The sequence below is a fragment of the Opisthocomus hoazin genome, chromosome 26, assembly GCF_030867145.1.
Source record: "Opisthocomus hoazin isolate bOpiHoa1 chromosome 26, bOpiHoa1.hap1, whole genome shotgun sequence".
Taxonomy (NCBI): domain Eukaryota; kingdom Metazoa; phylum Chordata; class Aves; order Opisthocomiformes; family Opisthocomidae; genus Opisthocomus; species Opisthocomus hoazin.
This window is the reverse complement of record NC_134439.1, coordinates 4,735,963-4,759,111: the sequence shown is the minus strand read 5'-3', so window position 1 is coordinate 4,759,111 and position 23,149 is coordinate 4,735,963. Positions and strand designations below refer to the sequence as shown.

At 49.4% G+C, this 23,149-nt stretch overlaps 1 protein-coding gene across 7 annotated transcripts in view; it reads right to left on the bottom strand.

Annotated features, from left to right (window-relative positions):
- FAM117A (family with sequence similarity 117 member A) overlaps positions 1–23,149 on the bottom strand; it is a 33,476-nt gene that overhangs the window by 10,004 nt on the left and 323 nt on the right. For 3 of the 7 annotated variants that reach the window (XM_075443743.1, XM_075443746.1, XM_075443747.1), the window contains exon 1: positions 12,887–12,971. In XM_075443743.1, the coding sequence (XP_075299858.1) occupies positions 12,887–12,956 (70 nt within the window). In that variant the 5' untranslated portion in view covers positions 12,957–12,971. Of the gene's footprint in view, positions 1–12,886; positions 12,972–15,822; positions 15,920–19,370; positions 19,511–22,071; positions 22,188–22,912; positions 23,122–23,149 lie in introns of those variants that run through there. The other 4 variants (XM_075443748.1, XM_075443749.1, XM_075443744.1 and 1 more) reach the window with 4 other exon arrangements.

Below are 23,149 nucleotides of genomic sequence, written 5' to 3'. Positions count from 1 at the left end.
ATGCAACAGAGCAGAGGGGACACGGCCTCCTACGGTGACCCCTGCATCAGCTGTGTACGATGGCTGGTGAACATCTAACGCTATAACGTACGAACAGCAGGAACTGCCGTTCCTTTTCACCAAGTACAGCTCCACTATTGAACAATTTGTTTGTTTTCCAAGCAGCACCAAGGAGCCCGCAGGGCAGGGGGCTGCCGGGAGCAGTCGCCCCTCCTTGGGGTGCAAAGGCTGCGCGCACAGCACAGCGTTTCGGGTAAAACGGCGGCTGCGTGAGCGGCACCAAGGCAGGGTGGAGCGTCCTGTTTACAGCTCCGTGCTATTATCACCCCTCCGCACCGAGCTGCACAGCTGCCACCCGGCCACGAGCGCTGGAGTCGGTCCAAGCCAGCCCTGCAGCTGAGCAGCGTCGGGCTGTGGCGCTTTTACTTTTCACGTCAAGCTGCTGCAGATAGCAGGACCATCGCCGTATCTCCAGGAGCCACGTGGCTGCCCCCAGCCAGAGCCTGCTGCAATGCATGCGTTCAGAAGTAGAAAGTTTTCGGTACCGGCGTTCTAGATTTGCAGCGTCCCTAGTCTTTCCCAACCACAGCATCAGTGAGCTCGGAGCTTCCTAAACAGTCTCTCTAAGCAGCCAATCTCTACATGTAAAAAGAGAAAATAAAAGTCTTCAGTAAACTTTTAAAAATTTCCAGGGTCGCCTTCCAATAAAGAATACTTACAGCTGAATCAAAACATGACGGCAAGCAAAAATAAAGTTCCCATTACTGCTTTCTTTAGTGTTGTAAAACTTTCTTCCTTCCCTTTCCGGATCTCACCCTGGGGAAACTGACTCTTTAACAGCAGAAAAGTGTTTAGAAATGTAGGGCCGTGCTGTTCAGACCCTGACGTTTTTGGAATAGGTCCCTGCAAAGCTCCCACTTCAAGTGATGAAGCACAGAAGAACAGTCTGTGTTTGAACCCCACCAGCTTCCAGGTCAGCCGCGCACCGACGGGCTGTCCGAGGCTTCGCCAGGCCGGGAAGCTCTCCCTGCGCGCTGTAACAGCACGGCGGACCTTGGGCTTTTGGACGCAGGGTTCAGTTTATCGGCTCAAGAGAGCTGTAAGCTTTCAAAAGAGAATTTGTCAGGAGTTTAGCTGGGATGGAACCTAAGCAACTCTGTCAATAACTAACTTATGCAAATATTTTCCAACCCAGTGTAACAGAACTCACTGCTAATTATTTAACTTCTGTATCAACTTCCCCCCTCTTCACGACACAGATCTCAGAAGATGCTCCTGATTTGGGGGATGGGGCAGCAAGATAACAGAAATGCCTAAGCTGAATTTCTCATGGGCCTGTCAAACCACAGCTGGACCCTGTGACACAGAAACAGCTCTCTGGGACAAAATATTCACACCAGAGCAGGCTGCTGGATGTGTACCAGTGTCCCCTGCTGCACCCCAGCACCACTGCCTTGATCTTTTAACATCTCCCCAGGCAATCCAGTGGGAGATCTCTACACTAAATGGTTTTTTGCACAATAGCTGCTGGGACACAGCTCAGGTGGCACAAGCAGAAGGGGCACAACGCTGGGTTGCTGTGGTCATTACCCAAGCAGAAGCTCCTACAGCAGGAAGGAAAGGAGCCACCCTACCACGCCAGAGCACTCCAAGAGCACCTCCTGTTCATCTTCAGGACTGTCCTGCTTCATGAGTTACAGCTCTAATGGTTTTGGTGTGGAGCAGCATCCCCCGAGCTTGCTGGCTGCGACCCAGCAGAGCCGGGGCTGATGCTGGTGCACAGCCAGAAATCCAATGTCCTCCCTTTCCTTCTTCTGGTTTTCAAATGTGACTGGACAAGAGACACGCACAGGACTCAAAGGATGTTAAGAACAGCGATCCACAAACCACGTCAGGGAATCGTACTTCATCTAACCTCACTCTGCGAGATGGTACTTGATCAGCAAACACATCTCCTCTGAGGACCAAAACCACTTTAACCAGACATTTCCAGCGCAGTGACAAGCTGCTGAGTGTTAGTGAAATAAAGATCAAAACTGAAGCTTCAGTGTTATAACCCATTTAAGTCTCACTTCCATTTCTCTGCAGTATCGCCACGGTGAATCAAGTTACCTGACAGGTTGCTGCCAAATTGGACAAAAAATTCTCAGCAGCAAGCAAGCTTCAGAAATATATCCTCAGTATTAATTTTTTTTTCCCTCCAGATGGAGCAGGTAAAGGAAATTGTGTCCTGACTGCTGCCCTGAGGAAACGCAACAGAATCATCAGTTATTTCTGAACAGTCCCAACCTTTAACATGGCAAAGACTAAAAGTCTTTACAGGGAAAGAATTGCCTTTTCCCAGCATCGTGCCTGTACTGCACGCTGTCTGCCTTCAGAAGAAATGTGAAGATTTAAGAAACCATGCTTGCAGCCATCGCAGTCAGCCCAGGCACTTCCTCGTGGCTATTGCGTGTTGCTTCCGCAAAAGCGCTCCCGGAGAGGCCCTTATCTACCACCCCATCTGAGAGCAACACGCAGGATTATGCAGGGAATAAATGCTTCTGCGCTGGGAGTCCCAGAAAGCCTAAAAGGTGATGATCAGGCAGTTTTACTTGTTCTTAATGAAATTTAAAATCCCATGCTTCGTACGCTACAGAAATCTGCTAACATGCTAGACCACTGAAGCATTTCACAGGAACTCGTGGCTCAGTCAGAGCTGACTACCACGACAGAACAAAGGCAAGATCCAAAAGCAGGAGAGGTGCTGGGATGGAAGTTCACAGAAGCTGGAGAGAAAAGGAATATCCTCTCCACACAGACAGCTACTGACAGGTCTTTTTAAGTGGAGGAGACAAGGGAAAGATCTCAAGCTTCAACCAGAAATGGAGCGAGAGATCCAGAGGAGCCTGTCTGAACATGCTGACTCAAGGTACCAAAGGACGAGCAAGGCTATAAATCCACCCCAGCTGAGAGGTCTCCACAAAAAACCCACCAGAAAACGCAGCCAAGCAGGGACGCAGCGAAGATCTGCGGTACAATGCAGGAGGCAGGATGACTGCAAGCAACCTTTGCAGGCTGGTCACAGGCTGCATCTTCTAGGAAAAGAAAAATCTCACTTTATCCCAAAAGCAAGCAAGGAAAGTTACATTGCAGTAACAATGCAAGGAGGAAGAAGAATGCAGTAAGACAACCACTTGCGATTGGTATGTAGGGCTAGAGAAAAAGAACAACTTGAATGTTTAAGGGGCTTCAAAGAGAACGAACCTGGAATTTACAGGCAGATTAAAAGGTAATTTAGAAGGTAATGATATACACAACCCGCAGCCGCTCCTGCGGAAAGCGTTCACATGTCCGCAGCGGTCACTGCTGGCACGAAGTCTTTCGCCTCAAGTCTCTGCGAAGGAAGCATTTGACTTCTTTCTCTCAATATTTTAAAATTATAATCCCCTTGCCTTTAAAGATGATTTACAACTGAAGGGAAATTCACACCCACGCCAGGATGGGATTTCATAGCTCTTTGCTCATTTCAGTAAACATTAATACAGAAAGGCAAAACCCTCAGAGCACTGAAATCCAGGGCACCTTCCGGAGAAGAGGCAGAAGCTGTGGTTAAACCACGCTGCCCCTCATGACTCTTGCTCAAACTGTACGCACACAGCCCAAGGCACCCAGAAAAGTACCCGCTGCTTCCAAAGCACAGCCCTCTGCGAACCCCCCCCTGAGAACCCTTCTCTGCTGCAGGGCTTGACCGACACAGAAAGGAGCGACCCACCGAGCGGGGGACATCAGGGAAGCAAAAAACCAAAGGGTGAAGCGGATCCTCCAAAGACACCTCCGGGTTGGGGAGCCGGATTCCCATCTGATCCGACCCAGCAATGACTTGCCCCGCAGGCTGCGCTGAACTGTCCCTGAGGGCTTCCCAACTGGCCTGAGAGCACGAGGGAAGAAATTCCAGGCTCTAATCACTCCCCTGGTTACCAGCTATGTTAAGAGAACAGCTGGAGAGAGCTGCCCAAAGGACACAGCATCTGCGGATATCATTGAAGGAAATTAATAAGGGACACTCGCAGTTCAAGCTTCTTCTTTTGGATGCAGACATTGCTGAACAGCAACTCCCTCCAGCACGGCTCAAGGCCTGAAACTGAAGCTGAAAACTCAGCTGATGGAGGAAAAGAGCTGAACTCTTCACCTTTAACTTAATTCTTTCAAAGTTTGTTTTTCAAATGATAAAACCATCTGAAGAATTTCAACATCCTCAAAGTCTTTGGTCGAAGTGCAAGTTTCAAACCCAGCCTAATACAGGGCACCACTTCGGTAGATCTCCAAGCACGCCCATCTCTTACCCAGGTACAGGCTGGGAGCGCTTCTGGGCTGGCTTTACACTCTGAAATTTAAGTAAGAACTAGGAAAAAAACAGATGGGCAGGCAGCCTCTCACGAACAGTAAGAGTGGTTTAGAAACAAGCAAAAACTTGTTCAACCATTAGATCTTCGGGACTTGTTCACTCTGATCCTGGAGAACACAGATGACTAAGGAGCTACCAGGATCATCCATGTCGCCCGTATCAGAAGGGTGAAACCAAAGCAATCAAGAGAGCTGCGGATTTGGGTTCTTTCCCTTTTTTGTTAACCCTACTTAAACCAATTCCCAGTAAGCACCTAGGAATCACGATCACTGCAAAAGGCAGGGCTCTCGCTCTCCAGACGAGAAACCTTTGATTCTCAAGCCCTTGGACATCTTCCAGTACAGACAAAACAAAGTAAAACAGAGTGAGACATCCTTGATATTTCTACAATTACAGACAAGGTGGAAAACAAGGAAGAATAAGGTTTCCTGTCCTTTACATACATATAACTACCTCAATTACATCAATACTTTATGACAAGCCCTCCTGCCATACTCACAGTCATCTTCATGGGCCATCTGCCTGGAGGGCCCAACACGAAGCTGCTGAAACAACTTTCCAACAAGGGAAGAAGAGGGGAAAAGTCACAACATCTGACACACCTTCCGATTACCGTCCTAGTGCCTTTTCTGACTGGGAAGGAGGATACCAGAGCTCACGTTCAGCCGGCCTCGACAGCATTATGCACCCCGCAGTGGCAGGCAGCAGCCTCAGGCTCAAGCATGCCAGGAACCATACAAACTCTGTAATTCCTGTCCCCGAATGCTTCCAGCCTGAAAGGATAGCACACAAACCATGAGAAACTGAGGCACGGGCAGGAGAAGCGGCTTGCCCAGAGTCATGCAGCAGGTTCCAGGAAAGCATGGAAACAATTATCTCCCATTATTTTCAAAGAATGGGCTAACCACACAACCTTCTTTGATATTTTCCTCATTTCCTGTGCAGTCAACCCTGCATTATCAGGTGGTTTGAATGGCAGCACCACGAGCTTAATTTTTAATGCAAAAAAGCCTGTTTAATATAAATTCCAAGAGGGAATATTTTTACAGGCTCAAGACTATTGGTCTTTCTTGGAGATCTTTCTTGTACAACTGCAAATCCCAGTAAATCAGTATTGTCATCTCACACTGCGGGAGCCACGAGGGAAGTGCCAAGATCAGCTTGGTGGAGTCAGCGCTGCCGTTCTGCCTTTCATGCAGTATTTCAACATCCAAGCTTTGCATAAAGAGAACTCTTTGCACTTTGGTTATTTCTCTCATGGGGTTAGGCCAAGTGCTTGTTTTTTCTTTCGCACCGTGCATTCAGACAGTAAAACGTTCACCACACCTGGAACCGAGCTGCTGCTTCTCTGCACAAATAGGTGCCCAGGTTCCTTCATTTCTCTACTCACCCAACAAATGTCAAAAACTTTGCTACGGTCCACGCAACTGTGTTAGACAAGCCCCAGCTGAAAGAAAGATTCACAAATAAAAATCCATCTGGGGTAAATGACCTGAGATCTCCCCAGTTCCTCCAGAGCATTCTGCTGTAGCAGGGACAGATCAAAACGACTGCACAGCCCCATCCCTTCCGCCTGCAAATCTGTTTTTAAATGTCATCTCCAGCATTTTAAAGCAGGGAAAAACTTGTTTCACCCACAGAATGTCAACACAAGTCAAGATTAGTTATAGATGTGTCCTTTGTTTCCCCTTTCCCACACCCGTATCCAGAGGCTAACAAACTGGGAGCAGCAAGTTTGGATTGAAGGTATGATCTGTATCAGCTGAGGACTGCAATACCATGAATGGGCTCCAATTACTGTGCCAGAAACTCGTTCTACATTAAACAAAGCCACCTGCAATGCTTTGCCTCCAAACCTGAGCCACGTATTGTATTCAGCTGTGTTTTGCACAAAGACTGGTTTAATTCCATAGGACAGAGGCAGGATTCTGCCTGGCTAGTGCAACAGCAGGACATCTTCGAGGTTCTCCCACCCCTCAACCAGTCCCTACATGACTGACTTTGCCCCATTGCAGCTCCCTACCCGTGCTTAACCCTTTAATTCTATCAGCCCGCTACCCACAGCAAAACCCTAAAGGCAAAGGCAGAATTACTTAATATTGATGAATCCCAAAACGTGGAATCGCAAAGCTTGTCGGAGCAGCTGTTTGCACAGGGTAGCAGCACAGTTCTCCCATGACAGCACTCGGCATCCCTGCTTGAGGGCTTTTGTTTCTCTTTTGGAGAGTTAATACCAACCGAGATGCTACTTCTCCTGAGTTACCCCTTCTCTAAGACAGACTTCACTTCCAAGTTGGGTACAGGGCACAAACATTGTGAACCTGTGCATCCCTCACTCATTTGCTTAAGCAACCCCTGAAAAACTACAGGTGTTAAACAGCATAAAATAAAACGAGAGCAGACACCACAAACATCTGAACCACTATTTCAGTAACAAAAGCCTTTATACCCATCCCTTGGGACACAAAACCCATCAGATACCAACTGCTAAAGCAAACACTGTAAGGCCTGAAGCACTAAAAATATCCAGCTACTGAGACTGAGGCGGGGAGGAGACCCCCACACTCATTACGCGATGCCTGCAGCAAAGGAAACCAGCAGAGAAAGATGTTGTTAACAGCTCTGCTGTATCACTACCACATAGGCAGCAATCCCACAGCGCTTTCAAGTGGTAAACAGACATTTTTATTCGTAAAGAAACATTTTCATTTTGCTGAACATACACACTGACAGTACTGCCCATGAACAGTGTCCCACTCGTCTGCTTCTATAATGTACACCAGGCACGGGTTTAATTCAGACACCAGATAAAGATATTTGGCAGTCTGCTCGCTTGGGTCTCTCTAGCAGGATCCACACAGCAAAAACAACTGGACATCTCAAAACCAGGCAAGTTCGGCAGGCAAGCAACAAAATCCCATCCAGATGAGTCAGCTCAGCCAACAGCAACTTCCTGAAAAGCTAAAAGGCACCACTGGGGTTGTAGGGGGGGTGGTGGGAAAACTGGTGAGTTTACCTGAACTCTGGTGAAGAGAGAGACTATCGGTAAAGCTTTGGTTTCACGGAGGGTTAATGTGAAATACATGAAGCATGAGACACAGCTCTTGCCAAAGCCGCTCACGGAACCCCAAAATCACCCACACAGGTTTACAGGTGAAGCCTTGCATCTCTGCCCCTCGCTGCTGCTCCCCTCCTGTGCCACACTGTCACCAACAGCCACGGGTGTCAGTGGGAGGCAGACCGGCAGTTACCCCTTCTCCTCCCGAGAAATCTATTCAGGAAAGCAGCTGGTAGGTAACTCCCAGTGCAGCTATTCGTCCCACCTCACCCCCTACACACTTAACAGGGAGTGCACCGAAGGGCTCTGCTCACCCACCATAGTCCACCTTCTCCCTCTCTGTGCATGAGCCAGTTTAGATGACTAAGACGACTTACTCTCTCATGTTCACATCATGCTATGTTCACCAGTGGGTCCGCAAATTGAAATTCAAGCTGCAATTTAAATAACCTTGTTTTTTTCTAGTGTTATACTGAAAAAGAGAGGCATAAAGACTTCTCGGTATTTTTCTTGAGAAAAGCAGGTTTCAGACCTGTGCTGCTTGATGAGGACTGGGGTGACGCCCGGGCAGCAGATTCCCGGGCGCGAAGGCGTGGGTCTCAGCGAGGCTGAGGTCTCGATGAAAGCATGGAAACTCTCCGACCAGCACGTGCTTCCCTGCGGGCTTTGGAGGAAACAACCGAGGCCACAAACAGCACAAGCACTGCCGTTAGCTGATTTAAACTACCCCAGAGAACGCGTAGCCTTGCCAGTGTTCCAGCACCTGCAGAGCTCCAACTACCCCAGCAGCCGCCTCTGAGCCACCTAACCCGGCATAAACGGATGCAACAGCCATGGGTCTGGCCTGCACCTGAAGAGGATCACACAGCAACACATCACCCACTTCACCACCAAAAGCCACATCACTGTAGAGATAAGGAATTTAAAAAAAACAAACCATTGACCCCAAAGACACACATCAGATTCATCACTACAAGTCCTGACATCTTGGATTTCTAAACAGCAAGTCAACTCCTTGTAAAATGTTCTCAGACCTCCTTCCTGGCATCCCCCAGCTCTGGCTCTTCCTTTTAACAGAAGCCCTTTGAGAGGCTCAGCAGCTGCTCCTCATCTCAATGGGATCCTCTATTATCAGAGCAGCTGCAGGATCAGAGCCTGGATCACCTCTTCTTCCAAAACTCCACGCCAGAAGCCCAGCCATCCCCAGCAGCCAGCCGCCACGCAGCTCGAGAGCAATTCAGAAAGTCAGCAGAGCCAAAGGAGGAAAGCTGCGATAAAGCAACCGATTTCCACGCTGAGCTCCCAAAAGATAGGAGCAAAGTGTTAGATTATGAATCACCAGGATACCAGTTTTCGGTTAAATCCCGCCAGTTTACTGCTGTAGCTCCCACACATGCAGGGAGCAAACTGAAGATTATGAAGAGCGATGAGGCAGACAGCAATGTAAAGTTCAATGCTTCCAAAACTGTAGATGAAATTACTATGATCAAGAGGAAAAATTCAAGCTCCCGCAGCCTGAACAGCGAGGCACAGAGCCAGGAAGAAATGAAGACCAGCAATTCCGCTTCATGTCAGTGGAGCTCCAGCCGTTCTGCCCTCGGAAAGCTGCATGGTGTTCCCAGGCTTCGGAGCAGGCGCAGCACAGAGCTCCAACGCAGCCAAGAGATCACAGGCAGCCTGGCCCTTCTTTCTCTGAGCTTCACTTTATTTTTGTAGTAACAGCTACTGAGTAATTGCCCTATTAACAGCAACTTCACCTTGATCTCAGCATACTGCTGAGAGGGAAGCAGAGACTAACACTCGAAAGAATTTATTTCATTAACTCATTTCAAGTGTAAGCAAAAAGGTTTTTAATAGCTTCTCTGGTCAATACCAGCCCTGCCAGTGGCAGGAAGGACTGCAAGTCCCCAACAGCAGGACGCTGCGGGAAGGGCCATCCATCCTCCTCGCAGGATGGGCCGCAGCACTGTCCCCCACAAAGCTGATCGCGTAGCCGCTGCATTAAACATGAGAGCGGCACACGGAACAGACCCCACTGAGATCAGCCAGCCCCACAAATACTTCTCTCTGTTCCAGAAGCCTGTCCAGTCTTCCATTTAACCCGAAAACTGTCCCATTGCTATTTTAATACTTCTTGAGATAACAGGCAGCCAAGTGAGAACCCAGCATCCAAACGCGGTCCCACCAGCGGCCAAAAGTAACGCGCACACCCAGCAAAGCCAAAGATTATCATCAGGTCACCAGAAAGTTATATTGAAATACGCGCTCCTGAAGTGGCCACAAAAATCTCAGCAATGCAGTTAGGGACAAACTGTCAGTGGCGCAAATCAAGTTATCAACGCTTTACCGAGCCAGATCGGCCGCACGCAGCGCGGGGCTCGGGGGGTGGGCGGCTGGCTGGGGTTTTTGGGAAACCACCTCCGAGCAGGCAGCTCCTTCCCGAGGGAGCCCGCAGGCAGCAGCGACGCCTGGCCGGGGACCACAGCCCGAGGGGGCATCTCAGCGGGCTCCGGCAGCGCGGGGGCTGACGCTCCCGTTCGCTCCTTGTCTCCGGTGCGTGTGTCGTGCCCCCCCCCGCCTGCCCTCGGTTCTCCCGTTTCTTTCACTCCCACCCACGCGGCACCCGGCAGCAGCCTCTCAGCACGCCGCGGCTTTCGCTGCTCCCCCGCTGCAGGGGCCGAGCCCGGCTCCGCCTGGGACCACCCGCGGCTGCCGGGGCCCAGAGGGACCGGTTCGGAGCCCCCCCCGGGCCCGGTCGGCGCTGCCGGGGCCACGCGGGCTCCCCCGCCGTTACCTGCCCGGCCCCCGTCTCCGCGGCGCTGCTGGAGCTGGAAGGGGACCGTAGCGCGGAGCGGCTGGAGCCCCCCCGCCCCGCCGCGGCCGCAGGAGCCACCACCCGCCCCCGCCATGCCCGGCCCTGCCCGCGCCGCTCTGACCCCCCGCGCCGCCACCGCCGCTTATCAGCGCTCCGGGGGCGGGGCCCGCGGGACGAGCCCCACGATCATTGGGTGTCCGCACGCCAAGCGACCCGCCCCCCTTCACGGAAACCAATGAGAAATCGCCGCAAGCTCCTCCTCCGCACGCGCTGTAACAACAGCCAATCGGAAACGCCACCACCCTTCACGGGCGTCCCCCTCGCGTAAGAGCCAATCAAACAGGGAGGAGAGACTCAAGCCGTGCTTTCTCTCCCGCCCCAGAAAGGTGGCAGAACCAATCGCAACAGCAGACAAGTGCGTAAAGCCCACCCTCCTGCGGGCAGACCAATTGCAAGCCCCATCCCTTCGCCGCGAAGACAAATCGGAGAAGCCCAGCGGTGTGTGCGTTCTGCCGCCGGCGGTGACGTCGGCCGGTCACGTGGGCGGGCGCTTTCTCTTTCACCTTGGGAGGGAAGGGGGGGGGTAACGGGACTGCCCCGGCCCGGCGCTCGGAGCCCGCGACCCCCGCGGAGGCGGAGAGGCGGGTCATGTGTCCCCCCCCCTCCCCGCAGCGCGGCCCACGCCGGCCGCACAGACGAGGGGGAGGCAGAACGAAGCACGGCCAGGGCGATCGCGCAGGGGCCCAGCACGGAGCTCTCGACTCCCCAATCCGCACCCCCCCCCCCCCCCCCCCCCCCCCCCGAACGCAGCGGAGGCTTTTCTCAGCTTTGAGGGTTTCTTCCCATGACCATGAGCCAGCAGCGTGCCCTGGGTGCCAAGAAGGCCAATGGGATCCTGGGGTGCATCATGAGGAGCGGGGGCAGCAGGTCCAGGGAGGTTCTCCTCCCCCTCTGCTCTGCCCTGGTGAGGCCCCATCTGCAGTGCTGTGTCCAGTGCTGGGCTCCCCAGTTCAAGAAAGATGAGGAGCTACTGGAGAGAGTCCAGCAGAGGGCTATGAGGATGAGGAGGGGACTGAAGCATCTCTCCTACGAGGAGAGGCTGAGGGAGCTGGGCTTGTTCAGCCTGGAGAAGAGAAGGCTGAGAGGGGACCTTAGAAATGCCTCTAAATATCTGCAGGGTGGGGGTCAGGAGGATGGGGCCAGACTCTTTCCAGTGGTGCCCAGCGACAGGACAAGGGGCAACGGGCACAAACTGAAGCAGAGGAAGCTCCAGCTGAACCTGAGGAAGAACTTCTTCCCTCTGAGGGTGACGGAGCCCTCGCCCAGGCTGCCCAGGGAGGCTGTGGAGTCTCCTTCTCTGGAGATTCCAGCCCCGCCTGGATGCGGTGCTGTGCAGCCTGCTCTGGGTGACCCTGCTTGGGCAGGGGGTTGGGCTGGGTGACCCACAGAGGGCCCTGCCAACCCCTGCCATGCTGGGATTCTGTTATTTCCCCCCCCCCTTAATCCCAAGCTCTGCCATGGCTGCGGCCATTCGCCTTCCAACTGGGAAAGGCGCTGTGGGAAGCTCCGACACAGGCGTTACGTGGAGGGAGCCACAGTCAGCGCGCCCCTCGGGAATTTGAGACATTGCACCACAGCCCCCCCCAGGCTGAATTCAGAGTTTAAAACAAAATAATACATATATATAGCTGGAGAAAGGAGAACAGAAATAGAAATGCTGAAGTGGGTTTTTTGGTGCTGGAGACAGAGCGTGAGCAGCTCAGGTGCAGACCCCAGCGCAGGCTGGGCAGGATCAGGCCACAGCACCTCACTGCCCACATCCTGCACACTGTGCCCCGGGCGCGACTCATCCCCTGGCCTGCCCGCAGGTCTGAGCCCTGAACACCAGCGGCAGCAGGAGCTGGATCAGGCCCTTCTCCTTGGGTTCCCTTCCCCCCGCTGCATGCCCTTGACCCAAAGGAGCTCAGCAAAGCTCCTGTTTCCAGAGAATTTCTGCTCCTTCCATTCTGCCATCCCAGGTCACCTGCAGAAACCCACTGCTGCTGAAGTGAGAGGACAACAGTCGGAGAACAGACCCGTTTGTGGGCCTAGAGAAGAGGCTGCAGGGGAATATGGCCTCAGGAATGACAAAGCCAAAGCTTTGGATCAGGCCATAGGCAAAAGGGAGCACTCAGGGTTTGGGGTGCCAAGGCTTTTGGGGGAGGCAAAGTGGAAGCCGTAAGTATGAAAGACAGTTTTCCCAGTGCCAAGCGTGTGGGAACCTGGCCCCACAGCCTTTTTCAGGATCAGCCTCCTCCAGGGCACCTCACCTCCAGCCATCCCTGCCACCCCACAGCCGGCAGGCGCAGAGGACAAGGTCCTCCCCCTGCCCAGGGCCTCAGCCACCATCACTGACCACTCTCAGACCTCCTGCTCCTCAAGCACCACTTCTGATCACGTCTGTTTAAACCTTATAATTATACCACGTTGTTTGATTTCTTGAAAGGACATCACAACACACAGGCTTTTCCCCCTTGTTCTAGTCCCCTAAAACACATTTTTACTCTAACTAGTCCTCAACTAAAGGACATTATGTTTTGCCCTTTCCATTCACCATACTTCCACCAAACTCACAAGCAGACTCTACCCGGTGCGGGTCCAGGCCTCTGTTCTGCCCCCAGACAGCTGCAGTGATGTGGGTTTACAGCAAGATGCATCCATCCCAGCAAAAAGCGTGGGGCTGATCTAGCCAGCCCAGGAGCCTGGGAAGCTGTGGCAGGGCTAGATAAGAAGAGGGGGAAAGGCACGAGGTGGCAAAGCGGCCTGGGCTTCGTGCCAGCCTCTCGGGAGAGGAGAAGCGGTGGCAGTAGCAGACAGTTGGCCTCCCCCTGTGGCTATCGCAGCAGAGCAGCACTCCCCATCTTCTTCCTGTATCTCCCTGCTCGCAGGGCCGGCTGTTTCGGTTTGCACGTAATCAGGCAACAGATGGGAAACCAGACAGTGCCATCTTCTCGCTTCTAGAAAAGCCCTGAGGGGGGGGAAGAGGTGGCGTGTGTTGCAACACCAAAGCAAGAGACAGAACGTACCTCCCGATGGAAGCAAAGATGAGACAGAAACCACAGCTTTGGTTATTAGAGCTTAGTAAACAAACAAAATGCCACCCATCAAACTAGTCATCCCTATCTCCTCTAGCACAGAGCGCTGCAAGATCTCTGATAAGGCAGAAAGCCAGTCACACCAGGAGGCACAATGATCTCTGCTCAGGACTGTCCTAAGGGCAGAGGATCACTCCAGGCCAGCAGCAGTGACAGGGCATTTCTGAGAGCTCACAGCATTCGCCAGAACACAGTTCAAGTATTTCTCTGTTCACTTCGTCTTACAACCTAAAATTAAGTTTTAAACTAAACACAGGTCTTCAAGTGTCTGTTCTCCCAACAGTTCTTCCTACCCCAGCTCCTGCTGCACAAACAAGGTAAAATCATACCGAGCTGATCTTTGAAACCTTGCTGCTACCCTGTACACAGACATTCCTTCACGGCAAAGACACCCTTCCTGAAAATATTTCCCTCCCAAGGGCCATAGTAGCTATTAGCAAAGAAACAGGACATTAAACGTAAGAAATGGAGAGGGAACTACCAAAGTACAGGTGTTCAAAAGAACACAAAACCACAATGAAAAATAGTTACAAATGCCAAATAGAGGAGTTTTGACCATATTCTTTTCTCACCAACAGACTGGTAGCTCAACCTTTCTAGGAGCCCTTCACAGCCAGTCCTTATACCTAGAAATTCAAATTCACCTTTCAGTTTCTCTGCCACACTTTTTAAGGCATTGCAATTTGAACCCAATACCCACAGCTGGAACAAACTAAAATTATTCACTCCTTTGTGCTGTTTTGTTTTAGGATAGAGGAGGTCACACACCTGTGCCTCTGATTGTTCTCACCGTATCTCATGCTATAAATACAGCAAGGAATACTGAAAAAAAATAATTAAGTGGTTCGGCACAACTAAGCTAAGCACTGCTGTGTCTCAAGTCCAAGTTTTGCTTTCTCCAAATGCTTCCCTCAAGGTTTAAAAACTCATATTTGCTTTATTATGTAGGAAGAAGCAAGAAAGCACCAGCTGTTACCTATCAACTGGGCTACAGCCATTTCACTCAGATGAGCTGCACATTATCAGCCAGCCAAGTTTGGTTCATTTGCAACAAGAACAAGCCTCTCTGTATCTTCCCCCAACAAAGACACACACACCACAGAGCAAGCGTTGTAAAAGTAAAGTTCCTACGTTCCTGCAGGCTACGCTCGAGCCTACGCACTGCAGTCACCTCCCCGTAATTAAGGTTCTTAATGGTGTGCTGCATAGTAGCAGAAGTAACACAATCTTTCACAACCATTCAAGGGCTGCGGGTCAAGGATCCAACTTCTCCCCACGCTCTGCCTGCTCGCTTCCACTGCTTCTGCTGCAGTGGTTTCTGCAGCCACCTCACCTTGCACAGGAGCAGAGCTGACCTACCACACCACCAGCTAACTGTTCTCAGTTTTCAGAGCCTCAGCAAGCCAGTCATTTCATCACGACGAGCAAACGCCACAAAGCTTCAGAATTATCAAATGCATCTCATGGCTACAGGCTGGCCCATCCTGTGTGTTCCAGAAAGTCACCTTTTAACACCACAGCACTGTCCAGTTCCTCGGGATTTAGAGGCGTGCAGGAGAATATTTTTGTGCAATAGGCCTTCCCTTCCCCACTGGACCCCTTCAAGCACACCCTACTACACATCCCATAACTGCTACCCACCACTCCTCAGCTTTATGTCAGCAGCACTTGAGGAAGTGACAGGCAAATAGGAAATGTGGAAGGCTGAACAGCTGCCACTGCCGTCATTCTGGTCCAGCGCTCCACTCCTAAATGAGATTGTATTTCTGGCTGTTTGCTATGGGTAGGAGGGAGACAGAGCTTAGATTTAAAGTCCTGATCAGCTGAGCATGAACATGGAAGATCAAAGGGTCATTCAGCATACAAGCTAAGCTTTCCCTCATTGTCCTTGAACAAAATTCCTCTCACACTAAACCGTGGAGTAAAATGCCTGCCTGTCTGCCTCCCACTCTATCCCCAAGAGAGATGGCTGCACTTCACTACTGGACAGTTTCTGCACTCAAATGTTTTGAGATGAAAAGCTCTAAAGAGCAGCAAGATAAATAAAACTGCAGTTTATTAAAAGAGACTAACAGATTATTCAGCAGACCAGCCAAGCTATTTCACAGTCTGGTCATGCCTGCAGTGAAAACAGTGGGAGTTTTGGGAACAGAGCACAAGCCCTGCTAAGAGTAAGGAGACATTATGAAACAGATCATTTTCCCTAAGTCACAGAAAGGCAGGAAGCCTCTCCTAATAGTATGAATCATCAATATACCAGAAAGGAGTGCACTTAAAAGTAATCACTGCTCTCCAGCACTGCCAACCTCGTAACAGAGCATGTAAATGAATACAAGGAGACCAAGGAGAGCAGTCAGTCAGCTACTGACAAATCAGTTCAAAACCGGCAAGGGACTCAGAACTGCAGCTATAATAAAGCGTCTCATACCTGCTGCTGCAACATCCCCCGCTGCTGCTTGGGTTCCTTCTATCTACTACAAGAGCCGCCTGATCATCCCACTGCTGTGACCCCGCAACTTCTCCTGCTGGAAAAGACACAGCGGGGATCAAGTTTATCATCTTCTTTGGGATCCTTCCATCATACACTTGCAGAAGTTTGCGTACACGATTTCCAACTTGCCTTCATATCACCATTAGTGCTGATGGCATTCAGGGCAATCCCCCGCTTTGTGCCAGGCTGTGCATCTATGCAGGAGCTGGCATTGGACTGTCCAACGTGACACACAAAGGCTGATTGCAGCAGGACACAACAGAGCTAGGGGACACCAGGACTAGTGATCTATGCTGGTAGATCCTGCTTATCTCATCCTAAGGGATGATCTTATTTCTCCTCCCATGCCCAACCACACAGATTCTGGAGTTAACCAACATCAGAGACTTAGTAAGATTTCCCAGAATAATATGGGCTGCATTAGATGTAAAATGTTCACCACTAAGGAATGACAGCTTGCTTAAGAGAAGGAGTGGTAAAGGAAGCTTTATGTTTTTAGGATCAGCAAACCCACGGTTTCCTCCGTTTGCACAGAAAAGGGTCAGCAATTAGAGCTCTAGTTTATCAGCTACTGTCTGGTAAAGCATGGCAGCTCAGTCACCCAGCATTACCTTTCTATTTCCTGAAACCAAATTAGATGAGAGAGTGTTACAAATGTGATATAGAAAAAAAGCATTTACATAAAGGGCTGTATTTGGCACAATAATATTATTCCCTCATAGATAACAAGGCAGTCCCAAGACAAGCTCCCCAAGAAGTCCTGCTGGACTTTTCTAGAACATGGAACTTAGGAATTTGGAAGCACAGGTAAATAAAACTGTGTGGTAACAACTGGCACAATGTAATTAGGAAAAAATGCAGACACTGAAGAAAATAACCTACTTGGCTCACTTCGGAGCTCAGCAAGCCAGTAGTTCATATGGGAAGAAACTTGTTTTCTGGCCATGAATAATTACAAAAACAGAAGTTTCAAAGGAAATCAGCAGTTCCAGCTGGAAGACACACCTTAGCCTAGCAGCAGCCATTTTGCAGCAGTGCACTTCTAACGGGACACAAGCCCCCAGAAAGCAGTGACATTGCTCACCCCAACCTTCTCTGACAAATTTCTCCAAGTAAGACAACATGGTTTTTTTAAATTAGAGGTATAAAGGTATAAAGGACAGTGATCATATCACATCATACAAACTGGTGTAAAAGCTACTGCTCCTATCTTGTGATATGCTTCCTCCAGATATATCCTCCCATTCTCCATTGATTCTCTATGGGCAATTTGCATTCAGTTTGGTGTTTCTTTGGCTCCTTCAGTGTTAAGGCACAGAGCTAACAGGTCTCCTAGGAAACCGAGGGAAAGACAAACCTGCCTAAACAGAGAAGTCAAACTGATCCATACTTGATATCGGACTAAATCAGACCATCCCAGCAACAGTGTTGCTCAGTGTACCAAACTGGCAATAGCCTATTGTTCTCAAAATTGTTTTCCCTAGCTCTGGTTCTTACTTCCACCTTGTCTTACTACAATCCTCTCTTACTCTGTCTTAAGGCTGCTTATTTTCTTGACCTTTGGTTGAGCCTCCAAGTACACTCCACCCTTTAGTTTGGGGTGGCATTTGGTTTCTCTGTTTCCTGTTTTCACTCTGGATCTAAACAGCAGGTACATCCTAAGTTATCCCTCTACCCCCACTACTGCAGGGCTACCCAAGGCACAGAATATGGTGATTAGGGACCAGCCTTTAACTAGTGGAGCAAGCAAAGTCCCTACTACACTCACATACAACCAGTTCTTAATATCCTCACAGTTCTTCCTACAATCAACATATTCATGTCAGCTGGAAACTGAGCTCCAAAGTCTGTGGCTAGTTGCCCACAGTACCACAGTCAGTTTTATGAAAAAGAACTGCCCACAGGATGGGCTCAGAAATGCCAAACAGGATAAAGTTTCGCCTTTACTTCCCACATCAGTGTCATTTTTGGTGACAAATGTTTCTTACACCTGTGAAAGTTTGTGTCACTGGCCTGAACAACATGAGCAGAGTTTTCCTTTAAGGAAGCATGCAGCGGACTTGATTGATTAGGAAGCAAGGCATTAACATCAGTGCCAGGCAGTTGGAGAGCACTGCCTAGACTGGAAGGAATGTATTAAAGCAGCAGATCACAAATCCAAAAGCAGACAAGAGAATCCAAAAAATAACCCATTTTGGCAGGAACAGGACAAGGATGGCATAAAAATATCTAGCCTATCAATAGGCTTTAGTCCTGCTGGGGCAAAATGTACTTTTCTTGCAATTATTTAATAATTAGATTCTACTATGAGACCCAGGGGAGGGAGGGAGGGAACCAGGAAGTGTGGCTATATTGGGCTGTAACTAAGTGAAAAACTTCTGCTTTCAGCAAAACTCAGACTGGATCTTTTTTCCATTACAATAAAAAAAAAAGAAAAAGAAAAAATATGTAGGCCAAACTGGATTGACCTTGCTCCTGATGCCAGAAAACACAGGCTCCACTCAGATGCCTGCATGCCAGAGCCCCAGGGAAAGAGCAAGTGCATGGATTCTGTTCAAGTTTACTGAGACAGCCCTATCCCTCTACAGCTAGTTGTGGTCTGCAAGACCTTCAGCTCAAGGCATGGTACCTGGCCACAATTCTCCACACAGGGGTTTCTGTGACTATTTATACTACAAGTCAGTATCCATTCAAATCTAAACCAGCTTCAGGCTTTAAAAAAAATAAACACACACACACAACCCAGTTATTTGCTGAACTGTCTGCAAACACATTCTCTCAAAACTGAAGTTCTCCTGATGTGCAACAACTGATGATTTTTTAACGTGCAAGTAAAAAATACTGTGCCAATCTGCAAATAAATCCCACAGCCTAGACTAGCTTCAGCCCTACGACTGTCCAAATGAAAGATATGCCCTGCTGTTGGGTTTGCTTCTGAACTGTACCAAGGCCCCCTGGAGAGCTGGCCTCTTCAGCTGTAAACAGAAGTCAAGACTCAAAAACACACAGGGCCAAGCTCGTTGCTCACCCAGGTTCCACAGCAGATTTTCTACCACAGTCAATTCTGTGCCTTGCACTTTTGACCATTTGCATACATGTATCTGCATTTAACCTGGCTGCACACCACTGACTATACTTTGTCAAGGACCAAGTTCAAGCTTCTCAGCTACTCACAGTCAGCATAATTTAGGCTCCAACGCCCACTCAGAGCCAGGCCAATGCAGATCAGGTTGCTCAGGCCCTGTCCAAAAATACAGCCCGCAAACAGCAGCTAGGCCTCAGTTATTCTATAGTGAAAGTGCCCTTGTGAGAGACAGTGACCCACTCCCATATAGGGACATGTCAAATTGGATCAGGAATTCTTCAGGCTTTACATGCTTGGGCCAAGAGGTTCTCTGATGCTGCTCTTACCGCCCAAACCTCAACCCAAACACTTAAAAATATTAAGCTGGAACTCAAACCTGAGGGAAGCCTCCTCCACTCACCTTCTGAAGACATGACAGTAAAAGCAGCAGCTGGCCTGGATCTTCATATCTGTGTAACAGTGCTCTGGATTTTTGCAGCTCTTCATTGTTATTCAAGTCTTTCTGAAACCCTAGGCCCCAGAGCTGGACTGAGATGATATCTAAAAGCAAGTAAGATTTATTCAAGTACAGCACTTCAGATATTGTTATAGTGTATTTTCATTATGTAAAATTTCTCTCACTTGCCTTAAAACATGCTTAAGTAGGTAAACTAGCCCTGCAGGAACGCATCACAGCAAATAACACAGAAAGCAATTACAGTGAATGCTTTAGCATTTATAAAGCACTTAGCAACTGAAAAACCTGGAGTACTTTACAAGCATTTCTTCTACTTCATAACAACTCCTACATAAGCAAGCCTACTTTATACTATCACTAATGTAAGTGATGGCTATATTAAGATCCTGCAGGCAGCTCACCCATTGCCATGTCTCCAGAGCAAGCAGGAACCAAGGCAAGAGATTAGAGTTTTAAACCTAATTTCAACCTATTGATGCCTGTGCCTGTTTATGGAGATTGGTTTTGGCAAAAAAAATCCCTTTTCATTGCCTATATTTTCTAAGATTTGGCAAGAGTTTGGTTGGGTTTTTGTTTTTTTTTCCAAATACAACAGTGAATGTACCTAACCCTAAATTCCAAAGGGTTTTAGTGAGACTAAAGGCCTAGAGAGATTTCAACAGATTCAGCAAGATCTTCCGGGCCAAGAGATTTCAGGTAGCTAACTCTGCTTACATCGGTGGCAATCTGGCACCTACATATATTCAGTAATCAAGGATTTAAAAACCAAAAACCACTTTTGTGAGATTTAACATGAAATTTCAAGTTATAAAGCACTTGCTAAACTTTCTCCTGGTATAGCACCAGGGAATTCCAAATTTCCTACTCGGAAAATTATGACAGAGTTAAGAGACTGCAAGTCTGTCTTAAGAACCTTATTAAGGGGAGCTTAACCCCTGTTGAGACCCTTGTAAGCAGAAGCTACACCCGTTCTGCAGCCTGAAGAAATCGCTCCCCCTATTCCCAAACCAATTCCCAATTTCGCCAGCTTGTGCATGCTGGTTTCAGAACTGGTTTCATGCACTGACATCTAGTGGCGATGCCAACAGGGAAGGCACCCGCCGGCATACGCAGCCCTTCATGTTTCACATCCCTTTGTGTTTTTCCCCAGAGCAGACCTGCAGTTTCAGCTCCAACAAATGCCAGGCCTGGAGCCTCTCTAGTACAGACCACATGGCCAAGGGCTGTTCATCAAATCGATTTAAAAATAGATTTTTCTTTCTGCCAGAAGGCTTCTAAGTTTTGGCTAGACTTTGAACTGAAGTGTAGCAGCAGTAAGTTAAACCCTTGCACTCTGTTCTACTGGTAGATACACACATACAGAAGAGTTCTTGCAAGCTCTGCTGCAGTCATTACATGGTCTGACTGTCGCTCTTCTGATAGCATAAGACAGCCCAGCAAATGAAGGGCCATCTTCCCTTCTCACTACCTCCTCCTCTACGCACAGTGGATGCTCCAGAGTTATGTCAATTCAGCGTTCAAACTGCACAGAGGACTTACAGTTTGCATCACCATTTTAATTATCATGAGACAAGACAGCACAGGGAACGGGATTCCTGGCTTCTGTTCAAGTACTGCCACCTCTAGGAAAGTTATTAAACACCACCCACTTCTGTTTGCTTTGGTTTCCCAACAACATCCTGTTGGTGGTTGTAAGCCCTGCTAATATGCATTTATCATAAACAACTTATTTCACACAAGCTTCAGTAACACCTAGAATCTCTAATTAATATTTTATTTGTTTATCTGATACAATTAAGCACTATAGCTCTCGTAATGCAGAGTTTTTGAAAGAAAAATCCCTCAGCTGTCTTTACCAGGCAACTATTTCAATGAGATGTGGTAGTGGTAACGTGCAACTTTTCACAGGGCCACCGTATTCTTCAGCCTTCTTCACTCAAGCAAATCTGCAGCTGAATTTAGATATTTGCAAGGTCCAAATATGTCACATTAGAACCAGTCTTTAAGCTGTCATTTTTCTACCACAGGCAGATTCCAGTTAATGCAAGAAGAGAGAAAAGATGAAGTTGCAATCTACAAACTTTGAAATCTTTTTTATTGCTCCTAACTGCCACATTTCCATTTGAGCCCTTCATCAGTCTGCAACATTAGACACATTCACTCTTGTGAGGCCCGAGCTTTGTCTCATAGAAAATACATCGGAGATGAGCAACTACAAAGCGTTTGGACTAATTCCTCCCTGTTCTTTCCATTACAGAATAGTTTACTGCTTTTCTTTGTTCCCACTCCTCTTGCCTTTTGAGGAGATGCTTCAGTCCATCCCAAATTTATCTTGAATTAAACATTTCAGGTCAGTGTAATACTTTGAGAGCGTAACATTCACCAGTCTAGCACTAGATTTTGGCTCAACTACAATTTGAAGTTCTATTAAGCTCCAGGCAGTCTTTTCTTTTTCTTATAAGGTAAGAATTCATGCATTTGTGCAGCAGTGTTTTCTCCTGCAGCCACCTCTCAGTACATTCGCAAACTGGTTCACTGAAATAACCAGACTTACTAACACGTCATTCACACACCCACAGTTTTCCTGGGCTAAATGTGTACAATTCCTAGATCAAATGTATGCTTATTTGTAAACAATACGTACATTCCCACTTTACATACTGCATCCCATTCCTCTCTGCTTCGGCAAAAGCAGAGGGATTTCATCTTGACTTGTTCGGAAGGTTTGCCTTTCAACATTGCACAGGAGATTGGATACACCTAGGAGCAAGAACAGTTCAGAATGAGAGAAATGGTATTACTTGCATGACTACGGGTCACACACACTCACGAGAATTACAGGATTAGGCCCTGAGAATTTCATAATCCCTAGAGATAACTGTAGTTGGGAAGAAACCATGTGTTTAACTAAACACACTTATCTTCACCCAAGTGTTTACATAAAGCAATACACTGTTGCTCACAGACAGCACTATCACATTAATGTTGCTGATACACTACATATAACGAGCTACCAGCCTAATGACACCCAGGGACACAGCTCCCGCGGAGCGCTCGGCCTGTGCAGGCACCACACAGAGGTGAACCCTCTGCCTCCCTGCCCCAGGCCCGCCACAGGCCCCAGCCAGCGAGAGCCGCCGCCGGGGAACCGCGCCGGGCCTCCCCAGCTCAGGGCAAAGCCGCCCGTGAGAGAACTACACAGGCAAAACTACAACCAATAAACCCCCTCCCCGCCAGAACGGTATTTTGAGAGCGGGGAAATGAATTCACGGCAACGGCCCTTCCGAATGAGAGGCCGAAGCAGCGCGGCCCGCTAGGCCTCTGCGACGGCCCGCCCCGGGCCGGCCCAGCGCGGAGCCAGGCCCCGGGAGAGGCCTCTCCCCCCGGCAGGCCGCACGCAGGGCAGGCGGCGGCAACCCCTCAGCGGGAGGAGAGCCGGGGGCGCGGCGCTCCCCGCCTCCGCCTCAAGAGCAACGGGGACTCACCGCCTTCCTCCACCCAATCACTCCGTGGACACGGCGACGCGCCTCTGCCCGGCCCCAAAATGGCCCCGGCGGGAGGGGTCAGGCTGCCCGAACCCAACATGGCTTCCTGGGGAAAACACCCGCTCCGGTCCCCGGGCGCCCGCTGACTTCACACCCGGACCCAAGATGGCCGCTGCCCCAGCCCCTCGCCAAGACCCTTCAGCCCGCACCCAAGATGGCCGCCGGCAGCTTCACCCT